At 40.2% G+C, this 23,392-nt stretch overlaps 2 protein-coding genes and 1 pseudogene across 4 annotated transcripts; all 3 read left to right on the top strand.

The window, feature by feature from the left end:
* The first annotated feature begins 3,515 nt into the window (after nt 1-3,515).
* On the top strand, nt 3,516-12,616 carry LOC311492685 (arrestin domain-containing protein 3-like). 2 transcript variants are annotated; one of them, XM_084551028.1, is made up of 7 exons: nt 3,516-3,974; nt 4,064-4,133; nt 4,355-4,502; nt 6,381-6,483; nt 6,581-6,846; nt 7,052-7,131; nt 12,556-12,616. In XM_084551028.1, exons 1-7 carry the CDS (start codon nt 3,698-3,700, stop codon nt 12,560-12,562), a joined length of 951 nt encoding a protein of 316 aa, XP_084407154.1. In that variant the 5' UTR covers nt 3,516-3,697; the 3' UTR covers nt 12,563-12,616. The 2 variants fall into 2 exon arrangements, with proteins under 2 accessions (XP_084407154.1, XP_084407155.1); XM_084551029.1 differs by lacking the exon at nt 12,556-12,616 and having other exon boundaries at nt 7,052-9,389.
* On the top strand, nt 12,475-16,184 carry LOC311492686 (arrestin domain-containing protein 3-like; annotated as a pseudogene). The gene is made up of 5 exons (XR_014699954.1): nt 12,475-12,616; nt 12,748-12,901; nt 12,995-13,091; nt 14,273-14,524; nt 14,618-16,184. The product of XR_014699954.1 is annotated as an arrestin domain-containing protein 3-like (transcript).
* A 140-nt stretch (nt 16,185-16,324) lies between these two features.
* Nucleotides 16,325-23,266, top strand: LOC311493201 (arrestin domain-containing protein 3-like; the record flags this gene model as incomplete). Its single annotated transcript, XM_084551761.1, has 6 exons — nt 16,325-16,439; nt 16,949-17,009; nt 17,141-17,291; nt 17,385-17,481; nt 22,451-22,729; nt 22,988-23,266. The coding sequence occupies 6 exons, from the start codon at nt 16,325-16,327 to the stop codon at nt 23,098-23,100; spliced, it is 816 nt and encodes a 271-aa protein (XP_084407887.1). The 3' UTR covers nt 23,101-23,266.
* Between the last annotated feature and the right edge of the window lie 126 nt (nt 23,267-23,392).

Raw genomic sequence — 23,392 nt, 5'->3', positions numbered from 1 at the left:
CTTCCCACTGTCTTTTGCTTTCCCTTTACCCTCATTCCCTTCCCGATCCTTTTTTTCCTTCGCTTTCTCTCCTCGTTTTCACCCTCGTACACCTCCTCCTCCTGTTCTCCTTTCTCTCCATCTAAATTGCAAATGGCAGCGGTGCTGACTGCCAGAGGAGCTCCTCAATGTCATTAGAGCTGACCCTGTGGATTAACTAGAGGAGAGAGGCGGTGTGTAGAAACTGCAGATCAATAATGTGGCTTATCCTCTGGGTTCTTTTACTTCACTTTGGATTTAGATCGGACTAACCGAAAAGTCTATTCTTGAACAACAAACAACGGGGTTATAGCCGGGTGGCATGGTGAGAATAGAAATGGCTATAGATAAAGATTGTGGGGTGATTAAAGGGGGGAAATCTTTCAGGACATGAAAAATGGACGACATGGTAACATGATGTGATAGATAAAGAGATGCATAGAATGATGTACTTTGTGTGTGTGTGTGTGTGTGTGTGTGGCCGTCATATTATGGGGTTGATTTACAGAGCTGCCAGGCAAAGTCAAGTCACCATGAGCTCAACTAAACCTGATAGGTGCCCTTATCAGAGACAGCTAAAGTCAAAGCCTATTATAAATGTTCATGTGTGCAAATTCACTCAACCAACACACACACACACACACCACACACTGATGTAGATCAACAGATCATGTTCCTAAGTCTCTTATAGCAGAATGTGCCAAACACTCATCCGCCTCAGACTTCCACATTTACAACAACCGGCTGCCTTTCACAAAACAGTGCCCCTCAGAAGCTAACGTTCTTTCAGCACACACAATCCAATCACATCAAGTAAAAGCACTGTTATTTGACATACGTGTTGCTAAAGAGTTGGAAAGGCAAAAGGGATTCTCTTTTAACACACAATACACTACTGTTTCGGTCTCATAATTGTTTTTATACCCTGCTGTTTTCGATGAACAAAGCTGAATTCACGTTGTGGAGAAATGCTTCCTCTGCTGTTTGCGTTTGTGTTAATTTAACAAGAAATTTTTAACAACGCTGGAGCCCCCCCCCCCCCCCCCCCTTCCGCAGATGTGATCCGAAAGCAGCTTTGAACGGCTTCCAGTCTCTCCGAGTACCGTTGCAACAATAAATTCTTTCCACTGTTTACAAGTCTTTGAGTGGCTAGTGTAAAGCTGAATGACAGACATGACATAATTAAGGTTTGTTGATTAAAGCGGGCCTCTGCTTTTCAGCTCTTCCTGCTTTAAGATGCAGTTAACTTTGCGACTCTGAGCCAAATATTACCAAACATATTGCCAAACAGTCTTGTCAGACATTTAATCAGATAAAATCCCACATAAAGACAAACGGAAAACGGAAATTTACACTAAAGATTTTTAGATGTTCGATGTAATAGAACGATCCCATTCCTTTTATCCTGCTAAAGGAAAAATATGTGACACGCATTTGTGGATATCATGAGAAGTTATCGGTGTGTTTTAGTGAAACTCTGGGGCAGTTGTGTGTGAGTTACACAGTGCAACAGCACAAGTCTCTTACAGTAAGCACGGCGTGGCAGAAACACATACTCTGATAAGCAGTATGTGTCTCACTACTCTCCAAAGGCACTGGAAGAGACAAAGCTAACAAATCTGTGCCTTTCTCAAAGGTCAGCTGGTGTGAAATGATGTAGGCCAAGTTAAATTTTGCCAGAACTTTAAAATTCCCTCATTCTGTTCGTTTAATGGGTAATTTTCAGCATTTTATGGCTATTTTGTGTACTATAAACCTGTCAAGGGGCAGTTAAAACACTTGTTATAAGAGCATAACACAACTTTATGTTTCAAGCGTGATTCTCAAATAAGCGATCTTCATACTGAGGAAATATTTTGATTTGTAATGACAAGTTATGTTCACAGTAAGTTCTGTGCAGTCAGTGTGTGTTAGCATCATCATAAAGTATGATGTAGTGCCATCTAGTGGTGCAGAGGTTAAAATCTGTTAAGGGTCTGTTCAAACTAATCACTGAAAAAGAAAAAGAAAGAAAAAAAAATTTCACCCACGTACTTTTTGTTTGTTTTTATCTCCATTCTTCAGTCATTTATGTTTGAATGTCGGTTTCATACATTACTTTAACACACTGCTTTACATTAATTACTGGAGCTTGCAGCATTCAGTACAAACGAACAGAATGAAAACTCACTTTTGTAAAAATCAAAAGTCTAATAAAAGAGGACACACACGATGTGTGCCAAATGATGTGTGTGTGGATCAATGTGAGTGTTTTTACATTGCATACGCAGAATCCTATTTTTTATTTTTTTTTAAAAAGAGCAAAATCTTGTCATAATGGCTTGTTAAGACTGCGTGTCATATTTAGTGTGTTTTCTGTCTGTGTTGTGCTGTTCTCTGTCCATGCCTGCAGGAGTTTCTGCTTTCCTTTCACCATCCTGGTGTTTTGCGAAGCCATGTGGATCATAAAATAATTGTAACTGACCTGATGAAATTCAGCCAAGTACGGATGAGAAGCGAGTTTTATTTTCATGACGTTTTCTCCTTTTTTTTGTTTTGTAAGGGAGCCGACAGATGGTGTCCTCCTCTTCATTTATTTTTGTTCTTTAAGTTAGAAGTTGTGTTGGTTAGTTGTTTTGTTTGTTGTTTTGGCCATGCTCCCCATGGAGTTTTATCTTATGGGAAATAAACATATAGTCACAAATAGTTTGGACTGGAAGTTCACTGTTGCACAAAAGAATAATAATATGTTTATCAACACACAGTGACATTCAAAACTTCTATACAACCATAAAAACGAAAGTTAATGTTGGCAAAAAAAAGATTCAGATAATTAGATAGACATAAGGCAGTGTCCATGGGCCAAAATGTCAGGATTCATTTACATTTTTATTGCAGAAGACAAAGAAAGGAAGCGAGACATGAGCCATGTTCCTGCAGGTCCTCAGACAACACCCTGCAGAGAGAAGATAACACGTCACATAGTCGTCAACAAACTTGAATAAGTTACATTTCTATATCATTCTTTTTTTATTATTATTTGCAGTAAAACTCTGAATTGTGCAGCTCAGCTCGGACAAGGTTTCATAAAGTAAAATAAAAAAAGTGTATGTCTGAGTAGCCAAAAATATTTTTTTGATTGTTGTTTACCGTCTTCATAAATAAATACATTTGTTTAATTTAGGAATTAGATAATGAACCCGTGACAATTGCAAAGATGTTAACCAGCCTACTATGATGTCATCTATTTTGTAGTTAAATGAGAACCCCATTGCATTTCCTGCCCATACTATGGCAAATTGCTGTTGCAGCATCGACAGTGACAAACAGCAACTATGCGGGATGTTGCTGGCATGAAGCGATGACGAACAGGGCAACGTTTCGTAAACATGACCGTCTACCTACAGATTGAATGGATTTGGACCAAAAACATAAAAAAAAAAAAAAAAAAAAATGAATGGATTTGGACTGTGGCCACGCCTAATGTAAGGGCTGGACCACCGGAGCGTTCTGCGCATGCGCGGTCGGTTTTGTTGTCCAAACTGGAAATTACTTTGCGTTTACCAAACTGCTGCAAAGCTTTTTGCACGTTTTAAACTTTTTTGTAAACCTTCTTTTCTTTTTACTGCGTTGTATTTAAAAGTTTCTTCACGCCTTTTTTCTTCTCTCTCTTTTGCTTTACTCCACTTTGTTCGCAGCGATGTTCCAGCAGACGTTCAAGAATTTCAACATCAATTTTAACATGTTGGAAGGGAGAAATGCTTTCTCCGGTGGCGAGCTAGTAAACGGGCATGTGTCTTTCGATCTCACGAAGAAGACGAAGATCACTTCCATAACGATGACTCTTAAGGGCCTCGCCCATGTCCACTGGACCACTGGAGGAGGGGGAGGTAGAAAAAGACGGAGATCAAAAAGAGTCCACTCGGCAAAGCTGGTTTTCTTCGAATTAAAGAGCGTTATCTCGCAAAGCAACAGTGGTATGCACTCACAGAGGCCGCCTGGATGTTGCTGCAAACAATCAAGCATTGCTGAATAAAAAGTTACTGAGTTTGTCTTTGCCTTGCAGCGATTGGTGGAGCAGACGCTTTCCTGGCTGGCACGCATATGTACCCATTCACATGTCAGATCCCGCACGGGTGTGTATGAGCAGTTTTGTCTTCCAGTGTGATTATGACTCTTTGCTTTTACTAATGCCTGCTGCAGTGATCTCTGGTACATTGTGTACATGATCATTTCTGCCATGTAATAATTGAGTTTTTAGATTGTAATGGGCACTTCCACACACAAATACAATATTTTGTTGTTGTTTCGTTCCCAGGTTGCCTAACATTTTTTATTATTTTTTGCTTTCATGCAGAGACTTCCCATCCTCCTTTCAAGGGGTCCATGGAAAAATAGCATACACCTTGACATTGAGCATCCAGAGACCATGGCATATGAGCAAGGAATTTGTGACAGAGTTGAAGTTTGTAAACTACATTAATCTCAACAACCCAGTGCTGTGGGTAAGTGATTTCGTACACATGTGAACCTGCCATGGTGCCGGTGGGTCTGTTTTAACCTCAGTGCTCCTCCTCCTGCTCTTATCCACACTCAAATGATCTGCTTTTCTCGCGGCAGAAGTAATTCCAACGCCACTTTTACTTTTATAAAGTACATTTAAAAACAATGAATGCGGACCAAAGTGAAGTCAAAGCATGTAAAAAAACTAAAAACTTTGTACTGGGAAACTTTTGGACCTGGCATTCATGTGGATGTTACTTGGACATGTACCACCAACCTAAGATCAGACCAGGCACCCCATAGCAATGACACTCCTTGATGGCAGCAGCCATCCCCAGCAGGATGCAGCTTGACACAGACACACAAACAAAAACTAAAAAAAAAAAAAAAAACATGAAGAACAGCACAATGCCTCCAAATTCACTAGATCCCAAACTGATCAAGAATCTCTCTGATGCACTGGAACAAGCCTGATCCACAGAGGCCCCATCCCACAACCCAAAGGCCCCCACTAACAAGGAAGACCTACACAATATTAGGAAGGTGGTCACAATGTTATGCCAGGTGACAGTAAACACAAAAACAAAGGCAATGTAGAGGAAAACTTAAAAAAAAAAAAAAATAAAGGTACTAGATTAAAACACACTTTGTCACAATAAAAATAGCAGCTCTCAAACTGAATTAAATGGCAATTAAAAAGGATCTTAAGAAGCGATTTAAAAACAGGCAGCATCTGTGCCTGCCTGATATATAGCGGCAAATTGTTCCAGAGTTTTGGGGGCTGCAGATAAGAAAGCACCATCTCCCTTGTGCTTCGACCTCGTTGTTGGGAAAACCAGAAGCAAGTGTTGAGCAGACCTGAGTGGCATCAATGGGACGTGTGGGTGTAGATCTTAAACTTAAAATCACCAAATCCTAAAATGTATCGGGAGCCAGTGAAGGGAGGCCAGAGGAGGAGCTGCAGCACTCTGCACCAGTGTGCACACAAGCATAAAAGGAATTACAGTAGTCAAGACCAGATGTAAAAAAAACATGTGCTGTGGTTGTACCCTTACCAAAATTTTAAAAGACTTTAGATAAAAGCCTCAGCTGGAAAAAGCGAGGCTTGACCACTGGATTTATCGTTTTCTCCCAATTTAAAACCACTGTCTGTTATCCCACCCGCGTTTTCAACAGTGGGTTTCACATACGGGAGCAGAGAAGGTCCATATGAGGAGCCTCGCAGGCACCGCTTGGTCCAGATATCATGACCTCAGTCTTACTTTCATTGAAAGTAAGCTGTGGATTTCCTGCAGTCGTGTCCAAATGAGCCACATGTTTGCTTCGTGACCATGTGCTGTAACACATTAATTTAAAGAAAGTAAAACTGTGTGTGACTGTCAAAATCACCCTGAACCAACGGACAAAAAAATAAGATGCTGGAGTTTTGAGTGATTGGTACGCTATTGTGCTGTCATGCAACCCACAAGGGGACTTGAGAATGTTTAGCTGACAAAAAATTCATTACAAAAAGAAAAACAAACTTTGAAAGTTGTTGCGATCAGTCGGTTTGGTCCATTGGTGCTCTCTTTGTACCATTCTTCTGTCAGAATAGTGAGTAAAGTGTGTTCATTTGTTCGTAATTTTAAAAGCAAAAAAGTATAGCATCAGTATACTATAATGGTTAGTATACTGTAGTGGTGTATACCTTACTACTGCAATATTAGCACATATACTGCACATTATACTGAGTATTTAGTAAGGATTTGTGTATTTCCCAGGTGAACAATTATTTGCTAAATAACCAGATTGGATTTTGAGATTCATCATGTGCATTTAATGTATTTTTTTTGCTCTTTATTTTTCTTTTGTTCCTCTAACCCTGTGTTGTTTATCTGTAGGCTCCCCTCTCAGGTGCAAACAGCGTTACTCTGTGCTGTCTGTGGTGTACCTCGGGTCCTATCTCCTTGACAGCCACTTCAGAGAAGCAAGCTTTCGTCCAAGGTATGATTTCCATCCATCCATCGTAATAAGCATGATAGCTAAGCTCGGAAAAGCTGATTGAATTCACCCCATCTGTCTCTGCTCCCCCCTCCACCAGGTGAAACTGTAAAAATAATTTGCGTGTTCAGTAACGCTTCATCTAGTACTCGCACCCCGAAGCTGAAGCTGGTGCAGAAGCAGAGTTACTTTACAGCCAACAGGTCCTCGCAAAGGATTGTTCAGAAAACCATGGTGTCATTGACCGGACAGCCCGTCAGTGCTCACGCCTCTGATGTGTACGCTGAGATCATGCTCACCATTCCCTCGTCTGCAGAACTCACCATTTCCAACTGCAGCATCCTGTTCGTCGAGTACATTATTGAGGTTGGTACCACCGACACACTGACGGCCCCGCGGCATGCAGCTGTAAGATGAGGGAAGCAGTCATTTATCTTGTTTGTGATCCAGTTTGACTCAACTGTTTAGAGGGGCAAACAGTTCAGCTGGATAGAAATTGTAGATCATTCCTTGTTTCTTTAATACAGCGCCGTGGTGAGCATCAAATCTGTCAATCTTATGCTTCCTGCAGGTGACCCTCTCCAGTGTCACAGTGCTTTTCCCCATCATCCTGTACAGGCCGCAACACGCTCATGAGCAGCCTCCATTGATGTGAGTAAATATGCCAGTTTTATTCAATATTACATGATGGTGAAATGAAAACATGTTGTGTCATGAACAACTTTTTTTTAAAAGTCTCTGTCTTCTCTTTTGCTCATCTGGGTAATGAGCTAATTACCACTTAATATGAGGGAGACTCATATGTGAAAGAAATCCAATCAAATTAATTAGTTACAAATTTTTTATAAATCCCATTATTCTTTACCGTGGTATAATGTTGCAACAGTATTTGAGAGCGCTGAAACAACAACAAGCCTAGCTGTTTCTTTGTTTTGTAATCTTTGTGCTGTCATCTGTGGATAGCTTACAGGTTACTGACTTTATCATGTGAGTTGATAGGAAGGTCATACCAGAGGTTACTATTGACATTCTATGTCCGCTATCAACTTTAAGATAGGACTCTACAGTTCCTTTACGCTTTAAAATCCTAATATGAAGAGCATGCATGCATAATGAGGAAAGTAACCTGGACATTTTAAGTGCTGTGATGTATTTTTTTGTTTTGTTTTTTTGTTTCTTGCTTTCATTGTGTGTTTTAATATGCTATCTGTGCATTGTATTTTGGATATATGCCAACATTATGTGAATTGTTCAATGTGTGTCATATGTAGCTATCTCATTTGTTATTTTTTTGTCTTTATCCTTCCTTCGGATGCTGCACAAACTGTAAATCTGAACACCGTCACTTCTTTGTTGTTGAGGCACCACTCACTTTAAGAGAGCCGCCGACTTCATATTCAGTAACTACACATGACCGGCTGTTTTTACACTTCATGAGAAGAAATCTGGACATCCAATAATGTTACTGACTTTTGGTTAACAACAACCGTGAGTTTACATCATCTCAGGGATTAATTTTTTAAGTGTTGATTGAAAATAAAAAATATGATAACGTATGTTTTATCTCAGAAATGCGATGAAATTGTGTCCTTATCTGGAGTGAGTTAACATGTTTTACAATCACATAGCAGCTTTAGCTGTTGCAGGGCTTCAGGGCTTCTCACACTCCAAAGATGAAGATGTTTTTTATGTATTAACAATTTTATCAATATTGTAATCTGTTTGCCTTGTAAGCCAAATGATGTCAGTTTGAAATAACATTTAAACCTGTGAACTTGTCTTGACCCTATACCAAAGACAGCTTTCAGTTTGTCTGCTTTCTGTGTGTCACTTATAGACTGTATAGACAGATTGGTATTTCTGTTGCAGGTAGAAATACATTTTGATGTCAGTATGTTTTTTATTGTGTGTGTTGTGTCTTCAGAGATTTGAAAAAAAAAATTTTTGCTTTTCCTGTTGTTGCAGTCCACATGTTTTCCTAAAGGGGGCAGCAGAGCAAAGCGGTAAAGCGTGAAGGGCTCATTGAAACCCTACACTGCTTTCCCATTCATATTTGAATCATAGTCAAACCAACTTTTAAGGACAGATTAAAATAAATGCATAATAAGGTAAAGCAAAACCAAAGGAAAAAAAATAAATATAGCTAAATCCTCTCTCTCTACACCCCTGCGTACCCTTGACCTCTTGGTGCAGTCTGAGGTAACTGGAAGTGTCAGCATTCCTTTGGATTCATTCCATGAATCACCCAAGCACCAGGAAGTGGACTTTAAATAGACCTGTAGAGCTCCTACAATAAAAGCAAAATATTCACCATTAGATTAGATTTAGTTTCTCATGCTGAAAACTGCATCATATCATGATCATATTGTTGTACATGTCAAAGATGAAGTGATGAGATGATTAGCAGATGATTTTCTACATCTGTGTATGAAAATGACTCAAAACCCATTTCACTCATGGGGAGAGTTGCCACCATAAAAATGATGATCTTGCCTAAAATCAACTACCTATTCTCTATGGTCCCTACGAAACCTTCTTATATGTGGTTTAGATCACTAGAATCCCATATTTCCCAATTTCTCTGGAAGAACAAACCCTCTCGAATCAGCTTGAAAACTTTACAGAAAACATCAAAGGATGTTCAAGATGGGTCTTAACCAATCAAATATCTGCACGCAGTGCACAAGTAACTTACCAGATGACTAAATACACGCTCTGTGGCTCTGTGAACCAGTTAAAAAATTCTGGATCAAGGTTTGTGAGGATTTATCAACATGGCTTAAGTGTAACATACCTACCTGCTCCAAACTATGTATCCTAGGTGATCTAAGTGACATCGATATAGAGATTAACAAGGCACACATGGTCATCACCACATTATCCATAGCGAAGAAAACTATCCTCTTGAACTGGAAGACTAGGAGGGCGGGGGGGGGGGGGTGCCAGGGGGAGTGCTGTGTGGGGTGCATGGGGATTGGTGTGCGAGAGCTGTGTGTGTGTACGGGTGTGTGTATGTGTGCGTGTTTGGGGGGGGGCGGGGGGTGTATGAGGTGTATGTGGATTGGTGTGCGAGAGCGATGTGTGCGTGTGGGTGTGTGTGCGTTTGGGGGGGGCTGTATGAGGTGTAGGCGGATTGGTGGACGAGAGCTATGTGTGTGTGTGTGCGGGTGTATGTGTGTGTGTTTGGGGGGGCTATATGAGGTGTATGCGGATTGGTGGGCGAGAGCTATGTGTGTGTGCGGGTGTGTGTGTGTGTTTGGGGGGGGCTGCATGAGGTGTATGTGGATAGGTGGGCGAAAGCTAGGTGTGTGTGTGCGGGTGTGTGGGTGTGTTTGGGTGGGGGCTGTGTGAGGCACAGGTGGGTTGGTGTGCATGATGTAGGTATGTATGTATAGGCTGATCAGAGGGGGGAGCGTGTGTTTAGGGAAGTATGGTGTGTGTGCTTCGGGATTGGGGGGGCGCTGCCTTGTCCCGCTGGTGCCGGTCGGGTGGGCGACGGGGGCTCCTCTGGCCCTGGCGGCTTTCCCATGGGCCTGCGGTACCTGCCGGCTGTATCACTGGGGATCTGCTGGACCCGGTGGGGACCTCGTTCTGGTAGGGTGGAAGGGGGCGGTGGCGGGGCTCGACCTGGGGGTGCGGGCCGGGGATAGGTGCCATTGGCCCGTTGGCTACCACGGACCCGGGGTCCCTGGGCGTGTGGCTTGGGCGCGGGGGCGGGTGCTGATCCATCCCGGGCGGTCGTCTGGGGCGGCTTGGTCCTTGTGGGCGTCGGCTGGGCCTCGTGTCTGGTGGGGGTGCTGCCCTCGGGCTCGTGGGGCCGTGGACCCTGCTCCGTGCCTGTCCCGGGTGGCCGGTTGCCTGGCGAGGTCGGTGGCTGCCTTTCTTGGGCCGCCGGGGCCTGATCGCCGCAGCTGGGGGGGGGGGGGGGGTTCTGGCGGGGGGCCTCCTATGCCACCATCTGGATGGAGGCATGTCCCTCTGTGGTGTGGTGGCGGGGACACGCACCCTGGGGTTGCTGCTGGTGGTCGGGGTCCTGGGGCTTCCTGTCCATCCTCTGCTCTCCTTGGGGGAACGGTTGCACCATCACAGCCATCTTTAAACACTCTTCATCCTCATTCTGCATGGTGACACAGTCACTGCATCCTCTGGTGAACATTTAAACCGTGTATACAAACCGTGAACATTAAGGTCTACTGTGGTTTAGTTATCTGCTGTGTTATACAAACATGTATGTGTAGACTTAAACACGAGTGTTATTTAGTCATCTGTCTACTCCAATGTAATCTTTCTCTTTTGTGTGCCTTTCAGTATTGTCAGCTTGCTCTCCGGCCGAGGCCGGGTGATGTTCTTTGTTGTGTTTCTCAACAGGTGTAGCAGTTGCTGCTTGGCGTATCCCTCTTTTTCTTTTGCTGTGTTTGCTGGTGTTATGAGCTCTTGCAGCGCGTTTCTGTTTTTGGTTGTGTTTTGAGTATTTGCAGTGCACCTGTTGTCAATTGGATACAAACATTTTCTTAATTTGCTTGTGTTTTGTCTATTTGCATGTTTTTTTTTTTTGTTTGTTTTTTTTCTCAAGTTGCAGTGTGTTGACTTCCCTTGGCCAGTGCAGATATCACCTCAAAATATGCCCAGTCAGGGGGAAATCTCTTCAATGTTGCTGGTTCCATTGCCAAAAAAGAAAAGACAAAGAAAGAAGCTCTAATAGATTGCAAACAAATTCGTCATAAAGTCCTAGATAGCCTACTACCACCAGAAGTGCCAAATAAGAAACATGGTCTTCAACATGAGTTCATTTTATATTGCATTGTGTCAGCTTGAAACAATATAACCATCTAATTTAGTTAAATAAGAACGTGCCTTGCGAATCAAATCCAAAACAATCCATGCACCAACAGTAAATGACACGTCTCAGTTCATTGTATTGACCACTAGATGTCCTACGCGAGCACTGTCTCAGAGGAGCCTCGCGTAATGAATCATTTTTTTGAATGCAGTATCGAAGCTTCAACAAAGCCTTGATCAGCCGTCACTATTTGCTGGTTCCAATTGCAAATAAAAAAAAAAGAAAAGAAAAAGAAGAAGAAGAAGAAGTAGAAGCTTGATTGCTAACAGACGCGCAAGCACTCAAAATTTGAGTCAGCAGTACATTATTTAGCATTTATCTGTTTCTATCCACTTTGCATAATTTATAAGGGCCCCCTTGGCTTAATAATTACCAAAAGTGTGTATAAACAGACACACCCCAAGAGCATCTGCCCTCCTTAGCCAACAACCTGGTGCTTCTTGTATTTACAGCGTTGCACAGTATGACAAATAATATTAAGAGCTTTTCAGTGGGATATGATCCCATAAACAAAAGTAATATTTTTACCAGTGGCGATTTTCTCAATGGACAAATTACGTTAGAACTATCATCAGAATGCAAAATAGAATCGCTCAGTGTGGAGATGAAAGGGAAAGCAGAAGCCAAGTGGACTGACCATAATACAAAGAAATTGGTAACATACAAGGATAAAAGGCAGTACTTCAGTATCAACCAAATTATCATTCAGAAGGACCAGGGTAAGTGACTCATATCATTCAGTTTAGAAACCTGTTGTAATCGGATTTTTGTATATAATACAGAACCCAGTATATATACAGTTTCACTACATATATAAGTTTTGTCCTGTTTTCTTATTTTGCTCTTTTATCTCTGTTAAATTGTTATTTTCTAATCTCATTTGGTTGTCATAAAATAGTTTTTTGTCTAATGCTAAGTGCCTTTTTTTTTGTAATTTTCAACACTTCACTGGTTGAATAAATCCTTCTGTAAGTATTTAAGTTATATTGAACTTATATATGCATTTATGCATTTTAACATGTAGTCAAATGGTGAGTATAATACATTCATTGGGGTTGGATATCTAAGTGCTAAAATGAAAGCAAAACGACTCGTGCCTCTTAAAGACTTTTTCCTTCAACAAACTCTATCAGTCCAGTTCCTCTTTTTTAACATTTAGATATCAGTGTATGCTGGGATTTAGATATCTTACTATAATTGGTGATGAAAACCAGTTTTGTTTTTGTGCTTTTCAGGCAATAATACTGTTGGCGCTGGTTGCCATGTCTACCCATTCACCTTTCAGATCCCAGTACAGTGAGTTTTCTCTAAAATTTCATCAGCACCAACAACAATTGGCATTAAACATGTACACATTTAATTAGGCTTGTACTTTGTTCTATAATTAATCCAGTTAGTTTTCTTTATTGTGTTGTCACATTTGACAGAGAGCTGCCATCCTCCTTTTGGCGCTTTAACAGTGGAAAAATCATATATACACTGGAGGCAACTCTGAGCACATCGATGAGAATGGACTGCAAAGCCAAGGCAGAGTTTACCCTCATTGACAAACAAAACTTGACCAGAGATCCAACGTTGATGGTACCCTTACAACATACCTTACAAACAAACACAATAGATGTACAAGTGATGCCAGACTTTTTGTGATTTTCGTTGTAATCTTCTTCTTGTCAGACACCACAGCACAATATGGTTAATAAGAAGTTGAACGTCTTCTCCCCTGGAACTGTAGCCATGGATGTAAATGTCTCTCGAACAGGCTTCCACCAAGGTAACTGTGAAATGTGTGTGATCTGTCATTGTTGATTGTAAAATGTCTTATAACACTATCTCAATAAAAATAGTATAAAAAATAAAGAAATTGCACTTGAACCACATACAGCTCCAAGTCTGTTTGCGCATGAAACGTTTTTATGGACTGAAGATGAGACAACAGCAGACGTGATATGTGGGGAAAATTGTGGGGATTTCTGATCTACACACTTCACAGTGAGAATAATTGGCAGGCTTTAAATTTATGAGCAGAATAAAAACTAAGTGTGAAAAGATGAACTCAAAGAAACCTTTGCTCCATTCAGTACGCTCAACGGTAATACTTTTACAGCCTTACTAATTATGGTATGACCAATAGCTTATAGTGGATAATTCATCACTGAGTCTCTATGCAGTCTTAGTAACACTTATGGATACAATATAGATGTAATTTGGAAAATTAAATTTAGACCTGAGATTTAATTGTAGAGATGCTTACCAAAACAAAACAAGGACATGATTGAATGTACTTTAACACTGGGAATTCAAGCAGGCTTCCTTATGGCACAGATCTCTAAAGGTTCAACAAATTCAACCTTAACATTATCCAACAACCTGGTGTTTTTTGGACTTACGTTGGCGTTGTACAGTATGACAAATAATGTTAAGAGTTTTTCAGTGGGATATAATCCCATAAAACATAGGAAGTAATGCCAATGTATAATATGAAAATAATTGTCAGGCTTTAAATTGATGAGCAGAAAATAAACAAGAAGTGAAAAGCTGAACTCAAAGAAACCTTTGCTTCATTCAGTACGCTCAATGGTAATACTTTCACGGCCTTCTAATTATGGTAAGACCAATAGCTTATAGAGGATAATTTATCAGAGTTCATCACTGAGTCTATATGCAGTCTTAGTAACACTTATGGATACAATATAGATGTAATCTGGAAAATTAAATTTAAACCTGAGGTTTAATTGTAGAGATTCTTACCAAAACAAAACGAGGACATGACTGTATATACTGTTACACTATGGGAATTCAAGCAGGCTTCCTTATGGCACAGATCTTTAAAGGTTCAACAAATACAACCTTTACAGAATATTTCCTGTTTTTTTCCCTCTATATTTTATGTACAATAAAGGATTGTTGCTGTCAGCTAGAGAGTAAGCATCTGAAGTTTTGCTCTGTTTCCAGGCGAAGGCATACAGGTCGTGGCTTCCATTCAAAACAAATCGTCTCGTGATATCAAGCCCAAGTACTGCTTGTATAAGAAGTACAGTTATTTTGCGAGTGGAAAAAGGAGAGTTGAAACAAAAGACATCCTGACAGAGGTGGGTGAAGTCATCCCGCCTTCTGCCTGTCTGAAAGTCACCAGGACCATAACCATCCCTCCCACCACCTGCGTGTCCATCTTACACTGCAACATCATCAGAGTACAGGCTCAGGGTGAGTATCAGTCTTCCCCAAAGTATGTCACCACTTTTTGATTCTACATCAACATGGTCATGAGGATAATCACTGACTGCTTCTCCACCACAGGTCTATTTAGATGTCAAGTACGCTTCAGACCCACAGATCAAGTTCCCCGTAGTCATCCTGCCTGCCTTAGAGAGGGTTGATGAGGAACAGTTGCCTGCCTTTCCTTCTTACGGTTTTGGAGCATTTCCAAACTCTGACATGCTAGGGGGGACCAGCTTCCCACAACACCCAACAGCGTCTGGCCCTTCTACTCCACCACCACCTTATGGGACATATGACCTGTACCCTTCCTTGACCGGTTTTGATAGAAAGTCCTAGAAGCCCAAACATAGATTTGGAGAACACAGGTCTCAGAACACAGTGATTTAATCAATCACTACCATGATTAATTGAATGTCACAATGTTTCTATTTGGCATAACGATTGTAAGTGAAGTAAAAAAAATAATTCATTGTTTTAGGGCTAAAAAGTAGACATCATGTTGATTTTGATTGAAACAAGCAGTTGCAAAACGTTACCTGCATGTTTGTAAAACGGAATTTTGTGTATTTCCTGTATTACAGTGACTATTTGATTGCCATGTAATATTTAAACCTGTGAACTTGTCTTGACCCTATGCCAAAGACAGCTTTCAGTTTGTCTCTTTCCTGTGTATCATTTATAGACTGTATATACAGATTAGTATTTCTGTCGCAGGTAGAATTTTGATGTCAGTATGTTTTTTATTGTTTGTGTGTGTTGTGTCTTCAGAGATTTGAAAAAGTGTTGCTTTTCCTGTTGTTGCTGTCCACATGTTTTCCTATAGGGGGCAGCAGAGCAAAGAGGTAAAGATAGATAGATAGATAGATAGATAGATAGATAGATAGATAGATAACTTTATGTCTATCTCAGAGTGAAGGGCTCATTGAAACCCTATACTGCTTTCCCATTCATATTTGAATCATAGTTAAACCAAGTTTTAAGGACAGATTAAAATAAATGCATAATAAGCTAAAGCAAAACCAAAAGAAAAGGAATAAACATTACTAAATCCTCTCTCTCTACACCCCTGCGTCCCTGACCTCTTGGTGCAGTCCAAGGTAACTGGGAGTGTCAGCATTCCTTTGGATTCATTCCATGAATCACCCAAGCATCAGGAAGTGGACTTTAAATAGATCTGTAGAGCTTCTACAATAAAAGCAAAATATAACAAGAGTTGTTCACCATAGTGGATTAGGTTTTCTCATGCTGAAAACTGCATTGTATCATAGTCATATCGCTGAATATGTTTATATGATTATTAGCAGATGAATTTCTGCATCTCTGTATAAAAATGACTTAAAACATCAGCGAACATTTATCTGTGAGGTAAAAAGGTATGTACACTTCCAGAAAGTAAATTTCCAGGCCACATTAGAGTCCACCTGTTCAGAAACGTTTCCAATCAATGTAATGAGACTTTTGCTGTGTTTGCTGGTGTTATGAGCTCTTGCAGCACATTTCTGTTTTTGGTTGTGTCTTGTTATATTATAAGGGCCCCCTTGGCTTAATAATTAACAGATCTGTGTATAAACAGACACACCCCAAGAGCATCTGCCCTCATTCTCCAACAACCTGGTGCTTCTTGTATTTACAGCGTTGCACAGTATGACAAATAATATTAAGAGCTTTTCAGTGGACTGTGATCCCATAAACAACTGTTATATTTTTACTCGTGGAGATTTCCTCAAAGGACATATTACGTTAGAACTATCATCAGAATGCAAAATAAAATCGCTCAGTGTGAAGATGAAAGGGAAAGCAAGTGTCCGCTGGACTGAAAGTAAGGGAGAGAAATTAAAAACATTCAGCAGTAAATACAAGTACTTCAGTATCAAGCAATTTATCATTCAGAAGGACCAGGGTAAGTGACTCATTTCATTCAGTTTAGAAACCTGTTTAGAAACCTGTTGTAATCAGATCTTTGTATATAATACAGAACACAGTACATATACAGTTTCACTACATAAGTTTTGTCTTTTTTCTTATTTTGCTCTTTTATCTCTGTTAAATTGTTATTTTCTAATCTCATTTGGTTGCCATAAAATAGTTTTTTGTCTAATGCTAAGTGCCTTTTTTTGGTAATTTTCAACACTTCACTGGTTAAATAAATCCTTCTGTAAGTATTTAAGTTATATTGAACTTATATATGCATTTATGCATTTTAACATGTAGTCAAATGGTGAGTATAATACATTCATTGGGGTTGGTGCTAAAATGAAAGCAAAACAACTCGTGCCTCTTAAAGACTTTTCCTTCAACAAACTATCAGTCCAGTTCCCCTTTTTAACATTTAAATATCGGTGTATGCTGGGATTTAGACATCTTTCTATAATTGGTGATGAAAACCAGTTTTGTTTTTGTGCTTTTCAGGCAATAATACTGTTGCCGCAGGTTGCCATGTCTACCCATTCACCTTTCAGATCCCAGTACAGTGAGTTTTCTCTAAAATTGCATCAGCACCAACAACAATTGGCTTTAAACATGTACACATTTAATTAGGCTTGAACTTTGTTCTATAACTAATCCAGGTAGTTTTGTTTATTGTGTTGTCACATTTGACAGAGAGCTGCCATCCTCCTTCATGGGCTCATCGGGAAAAATCACATATACACTGGAGGCAAATCTGAGCAGGTCAATGAGAATGGCCAGAAAAGCCAAGACAGTGTTCACCCTCAGTGACACACAACACTTGACCAGAGATCCAACGTTGATGGTACCCTTACAACATACCTTACAAACAACCACAATAGATGTACAAGTGATGCCAGACTTTTTGTGATTTTCGTTGTAATCTTCTTCTCGTCAGACACCACAGCACAGTAAGATTGATAGCAAGTTGAGCTTCTTCTCCTCTGGAACTGTAGCCATGGATGTAAATATCTCCCGAAAAGGCTTCCACCAAGGTAACTGTGAAATGTGTGTGATCTGCAATTGTTGACTGTAAAATGTCTTATAACACTATCTCAATAAAAATAGTATAAAAAATAAAGAAATTGCACTTGAACCACGTACAGCTCAAAGTCTGTTAGCTCATGAAATGTTTTTATGGACTGAAGATAAGACAATAGTAGACGTGATATGTGGGGAAAATTGTGGGGATTTCTGATCTACACACTTCACAGTGAGAATAATTGGCAGGCTTTAAATTTATGAGCGGAATAAAAACTAAGTGTGAAAAGATGAACTCAAAGAAACCTTTGCTCCATTCAGTACGCTCAACGGTAATACTTTTACAGCCTTACTAATTATGGTATGACCAATAGCTTATAGTGGATAATTTAACAGAGTTCATCACTGAATCTCTATGCAGTCTTAGTAACACTTATGGATTCAATATAGATGTAATTTGGAAAATTAAATTTAAACCTGAGGTTTAATTGTAGAGATTCTTACCAAAACAAAACAAGGACATGACTGTATATACTGTAACACTGTGGGAGTTCAAGCATGCTTCCTTGACCCTCCACCAGCTCTTACACCGTCTGTCCATGAACTCCATGAAACTCCTGAGGGTCCTGCTGGAATATCTGGTTCTCTCGTGGAATCACAAATTCCCACACTGATCAGGCCTAGGAAAAAGTGTTTGCCTTACGCCCATAAGGCAAATAAAAGAAACCTTCAACCTGTATCACAACATCTTCAACCCCCTGCCACTCATTCTATGACACTTAAGTCAACTGCCAAGATGGCCCTCCTAAATGTAAGGTCCCTCTCTAACAAGTCATTTTTAATTAATGATCTTATTTCCAGATTCTGTCTTGACTTCCTGCTGCTAACTGAAACATGGCTGAACCCTGCTAATAGTAACTCTACTCTTATTGAAACAACCCCCCCTAACTTTGACTTCATGCATGCCTCTAGAACCAGCAAGAAAGGGGGTGGCATTGCCACCCTATTTAGAACATCTTTTCTGTGTAAGCAGTCGTCTTTTGGCAATTTCTCATCATTTGAGTACCTATGCACCATCATTAAGGGCTCCCCTCAGATTTTACTACTGACTATATACAGACCTCCTAAACAGTCACCCACACTCTTTCTTGAGGAATTCAGCGATTTATTATCTATTATTTGTATTGAGTTTGACTGTCTCATAATATGTGGTGATCTAAATATACATGCTGATATCTCAGAGAATTGTCATACTAAAGACTTTACAACTTTACTTGACACCTTCACTCTAACTCAGCATGTAACAGAACCCACACATTCCCTTGGTCATACTCTTGACCTAATTATTACCAAGGGTCTCTCTGTCTCAGTGGAGGTAAAGGATCTGGCCCTCTCAGATCACTTCTGCATATTCTTCGAAGTCACTATAGCTTCTCAACCACAAAATAATAATATTACTATTAACAAACGCATCTTCAACGATCATACTAGTACTCTTTTTCAACAGGCACTCTTGTCTTCATCCACTCAGTCACCTTTCTGCTCTCCTGAACAATCAACTGGGTCTGTAGATGCTCTGTTTGATTGTTTCAACTTAAGGATGACAAACCTTATGGATAGCATTGCTCCAATAAAACCTAAAACAATTAGAAATAAAAACAGAGCGCCATGGTTATCCAATCCCTCCATCAAACTTCTTAAAAGGGATCGTAGAAAGTCTGAGAGGAAGTGGCGTAAATCAAAACTCCAGATAGACTGTGACACCTTTAAAGGAAAGCTCCGTATGTATAATGCTGCAATCTGCAGGGCAAGACAGTCCTTCTTCTCTAACATAATCAATCAAAACCTCAACAGCTCTCGGGTGCTATTCTCTACTATCGAAAAGTTAACATCCCCTCCTTGCCAACTTCCTCCCGATCTGCATTCAGCAAAAGCATGTAATGACTTTGCCTCTTTCTTTACTGAAAAAATTTCTAGAATTAGGACCAACATTTCTTCTCAAACGCATAGTAATCATAACCTGGAACTCCCACCCATTACAAAATGCCCACCCACCTCAATGTCTGATTTCTCCTCTATTGACTCTGAAACTCTCTCTAAGACCATACATAACCTAAGTTCCTCCACCTGTTCACTAGATACTCTCCCTACCAAATTTCTGAAAACTGTGTCCCATCTTCTATCATCTGATCTACTCCTAATCATAAATACATCTCTGCAGTCAGGATCCTTTCCTAAATCTTTGAAGATGGCCATTGTGAAACCTCTTCTTAAAAAGAGAAATCTAGACACCTCAGTTTTTAACAATTACAGACCCATTTCCAACCTTCCTTTTATTGGAAAAATAATTGAAAAAATAGTTTTTATTCAACTGAGTGAATTTCTGTCCACTAATTGCTGCCTTGATCCTTTTCAATCTGGCTTTAGGTCATATCATAGCACAGAGACAGCTCTTATTAAAGTTTTAAATGATATTCGCCTTAATACAGACCATCAGTGCTAGTCTTGCTCGACCTCAGCGCAGCATTTGACACAGTGGACCATGCCATTCTTCTTCATAGACTGGAACACTGGGTTGGTCTATCAGGCACAGTTTTAAACTGGCTTAAATCCTACCTTGATGATCGGAATTTCACTGTAACCATTGGTAGCTGGTCCTCTTCACCCACTCCACTAACATGTGGTGTCCCCCAAGGGTCCATCTTAGGTCCTCTACTTTTTAATCTGTACATGCTTCCACTTGGCCAGATTATTCAAAAGTATCAGATTTCATACCATAGTTATGCAGATGACACACAAATCTATCTGTCTCTGTCACGCAATGACTCAAGCCCACTTCAAGCCCTATATCAGTGTCTTACTGATATCAACGTATGGATATGTCAGAATTTCCTCCAACTAAACAAGGAGAAAACTGAAGTGATTGTCTTTGGTAGCAAAAAGGATAGGCTTGAACTAACAACATCACTCTCTAACAAGGGATTCCAGGTTAAGACCACTGTTAAAAACCTTGGAGTCTAAATTGACAGTGACCTCACATTTAACAACTACATCAAGTCCAGAGGCGATTGCTCTAAGACTACAGGGGAAGCTCAGCCTCCCCTAAAATATCACTGGCAATTTCGTCAAATACTACGAATTTACGTTACTACTCAAACTAAAATGTGCTAGAACATGATCGACTTCATGGCTACTTCTTATAATAACACAATCGTTAATACGTTTTAGCCGTTCGTCTATCGTGATTTTTTTTCGCATATTGCTGTAATGGCACGGTCTGTTTAAAAACCCATTGAGGCTCGGCTTCAATGGACTTTCAATGGGGCTTCAGAATGGGCCGATCTCAGGGCAAAAAAGCTCGACATTTATTGGACAAACGCTCCAAAATCGTCACTTCCAGGGAAGCCGGGCTTCAGACACGTGAATGGGCAATGGGATGTACCAGGACGCCGAGCTTCTGTATGATGATTGGATGAACTGTTAACGTGGCTGGAACTCGTCGTGATTGACAGCGCTTTAAGCCTATACCAGACTATACTTCTGCATCGAAGGATTTTAGGTCAGTCCCATGCGGATATTTGGCGAGTGAAGTTACAGTAATACCATAGGGTTAATACTAAGCTACTGCTCATTATCTGTTGCGATATATCGCACTATTTCCATCTGTCAAAATAAAATCGTGAATATATAGCGTTATTGAGTTTGCTACTTCTTTTCATTTCAGTTTTAAAAAGTTCGTTTATTTGCAATTGTAGGGGGTAAAGTAGCCAGCCAGCTAGCTAGCTGCACCCACTGTAGTTTAAAAGTTGATAGCTTAAAAGTTTAATGAAGTTTCTACGTTAAACGATTCAAGCTGAATTAATTAAATGAATTTTGGTTAGAAGAATGATAATAATAATACGAAGAACACTTCTGATAACAGTAGAGTGCATTTTCATGCACTGTAATTAACTAATTATAAACATAGGCCTATACAATATAAGGAGAATTAATTAGTAACCCTGTTAAATTTAATGATGTAATAATTGGCCAATTTTACAAAACTGGGCTTCCCCTATTTGAAAGACCAGCAGCCGCCACTGATCAAGTCAGTTTCTAAATCGGCTTTCTATCATTTAAAAAATATCTCAAAATTAAGAAGTCTCGTGACAAAATCGGATCTGGAGAAACTCATTCATGCCTTTATATCCAACAAGCTTGACTACTGTAATGGTCTTCTTACAGGCCTACCCAAGAAAAACATCAGGCAGCTCCAGCTGATCCAGAACGCAGCTGCAAGGGTCCTTATAAGAGCAAAGAGGTCAGACCACGTCACACCTCTACTTAAAACTCTACACTGGCTACCAGTCAGTCAAAGAATAGATTTTAAAGTACTGCTCCTTGTTTTTAAATCATTAAATGGGAGGGGGCCCACCTATCTTGTAGACCTCCTTCAATATTACACCCCCTCTAGACCCCTTAGATCCCAAGACAGACTGCTTTTATCAAAACCAACTGTCAGAACCAAAAGTGGTGAAGCCGCCTTTAGTTTTTATGCTACTCAGCTGTGGAACCAGCTTCCCATTTTAATTAGAACTGCACCCTCAATTGATTGCTTTAAAACCAGAATCAAGACCCATCTTTTTTCTGTTGCTTTTTCTTAAATCATCTTTCTGTTTCATCTGTTTTTAGTCTTTTTAGTCTTTTTATTTCTTTTTAATTTTAATTTTAATTTTCACCTAGTGACTGGTACTTGTGTCTGTGAATCAATGTGCATTCTTCATTTTATTTGTGTAAAAGCACTTTGGGTTGCCTTTGGTATGAAATGTGCTATATAATTAAAATTGCCTTGCCTTGCCTTGCCTTATGGCACAGATCTCTAAAGGTTCAACAAATTCAACCTTAACAGAATATTTCCTGTTTTTTCCCCTGTATTTTGTATACAGTAAAGGATTGTTGCTGTCAGCTAAAGAGTAACTGTCTTAAGTTTTGCTATGTTTCCAGGCAAAGGCATACTGGTTGTGGCTTCCTTTCAAAACAAATCGAATCATGATATGAAGCCCAAGTACTACCTGTATGAGAAGGGCAGTTTCTTTGCAAGAGGAAAAAAGAAAGTTGTAGAAAAAAGGATCCTGAAAGCGGTCGGCGAAGTCATCCCGCCTTCTGGCAGTGTGACAGTCAGCAAGATCTTAACCATCCCTCCCACCACCCGCGTGTCCATCTTAAACTGCACCATCATCAAACTAGAGCACAAGCTCAGGGTGAGTATCAGTCTTCCCAAAAGTATGTCACCACTTTTTGTTTCTACCTCAACATGGTCATGAGGATAATCACTGACTGCTTCTCTACCACAGGTCTGTTTAGAACTCGAGAAGAGTTTCGGCCCAAAGGTCAAGTTCCCTATAGTCATCCTGCCTGCCTTAGAGGAGGAGGAGGAGGAGGAGGAAGATGAGGAGGAGGAGGAGGAGGAGGAGGATGAGTAGCAGTCGCCTGCCTTTCCTTCTTATGGATTTGGAGCATTTCCAAACTCTGACATGCTAGGACAAACCAGCTTCCCGCAAAATCCAACAGCGTCTGGCCCTTCTGCTCCTCCAACACTTTATGGGACGTATGGCATGTACTCTTCTTTGACCGGTTTTGGTAGAAAGTTCTAAAAGCTCAAACATTGATTTGGAGAACACCGATTTCACTTTACTAAAGTTAGGAGCTACCATGATGAATTAAATGCTTCCTTCATGAGGACAATGAAACAACGTGTCTATTTGGCATAACGATTGTAAGTGAAGTAAAAAAGGCAATTCATTGTTTTAGGGCTAAAACGTAGAGACATCATCGAAACAAGCAGCTGCAAAACGTTGCCTGCATGTTTGTAAAACTTAATCTTGTATATTTCCTGTATTGATTTGATTTGATTATTATTATTATTTGATTGCCATGAAAAGTCTT

Source organism: Chelon labrosus (assembly GCF_963514085.1).
Source record: "Chelon labrosus genome assembly, chromosome: 9".
Taxonomy (NCBI): Eukaryota; Metazoa; Chordata; class Actinopteri; order Mugiliformes; family Mugilidae; genus Chelon; species Chelon labrosus.
This window is presented reverse-complemented; position numbering and strand designations above follow the sequence as displayed.

Bases quoted from the DNA above. Each gene is read 5' to 3' on its own strand.
- LOC311492685 (XM_084551028.1), top strand. From the start codon at position 3,698: ATGTTCCAGCAGACGTTCAAGAATTTCAACATCAATTTTAACATGTTG. The intron at 6,484-6,580 runs GTATGATTTCCA...CCCCTCCACCAG, and splicing joins GAAGCAAGCTTTCGTCCAAG to GTGAAACTGTAAAAATAATT. The intron at 6,847-7,051 runs GTTGGTACCACC...TGCTTCCTGCAG, and splicing joins TCGTCGAGTACATTATTGAG to GTGACCCTCTCCAGTGTCAC.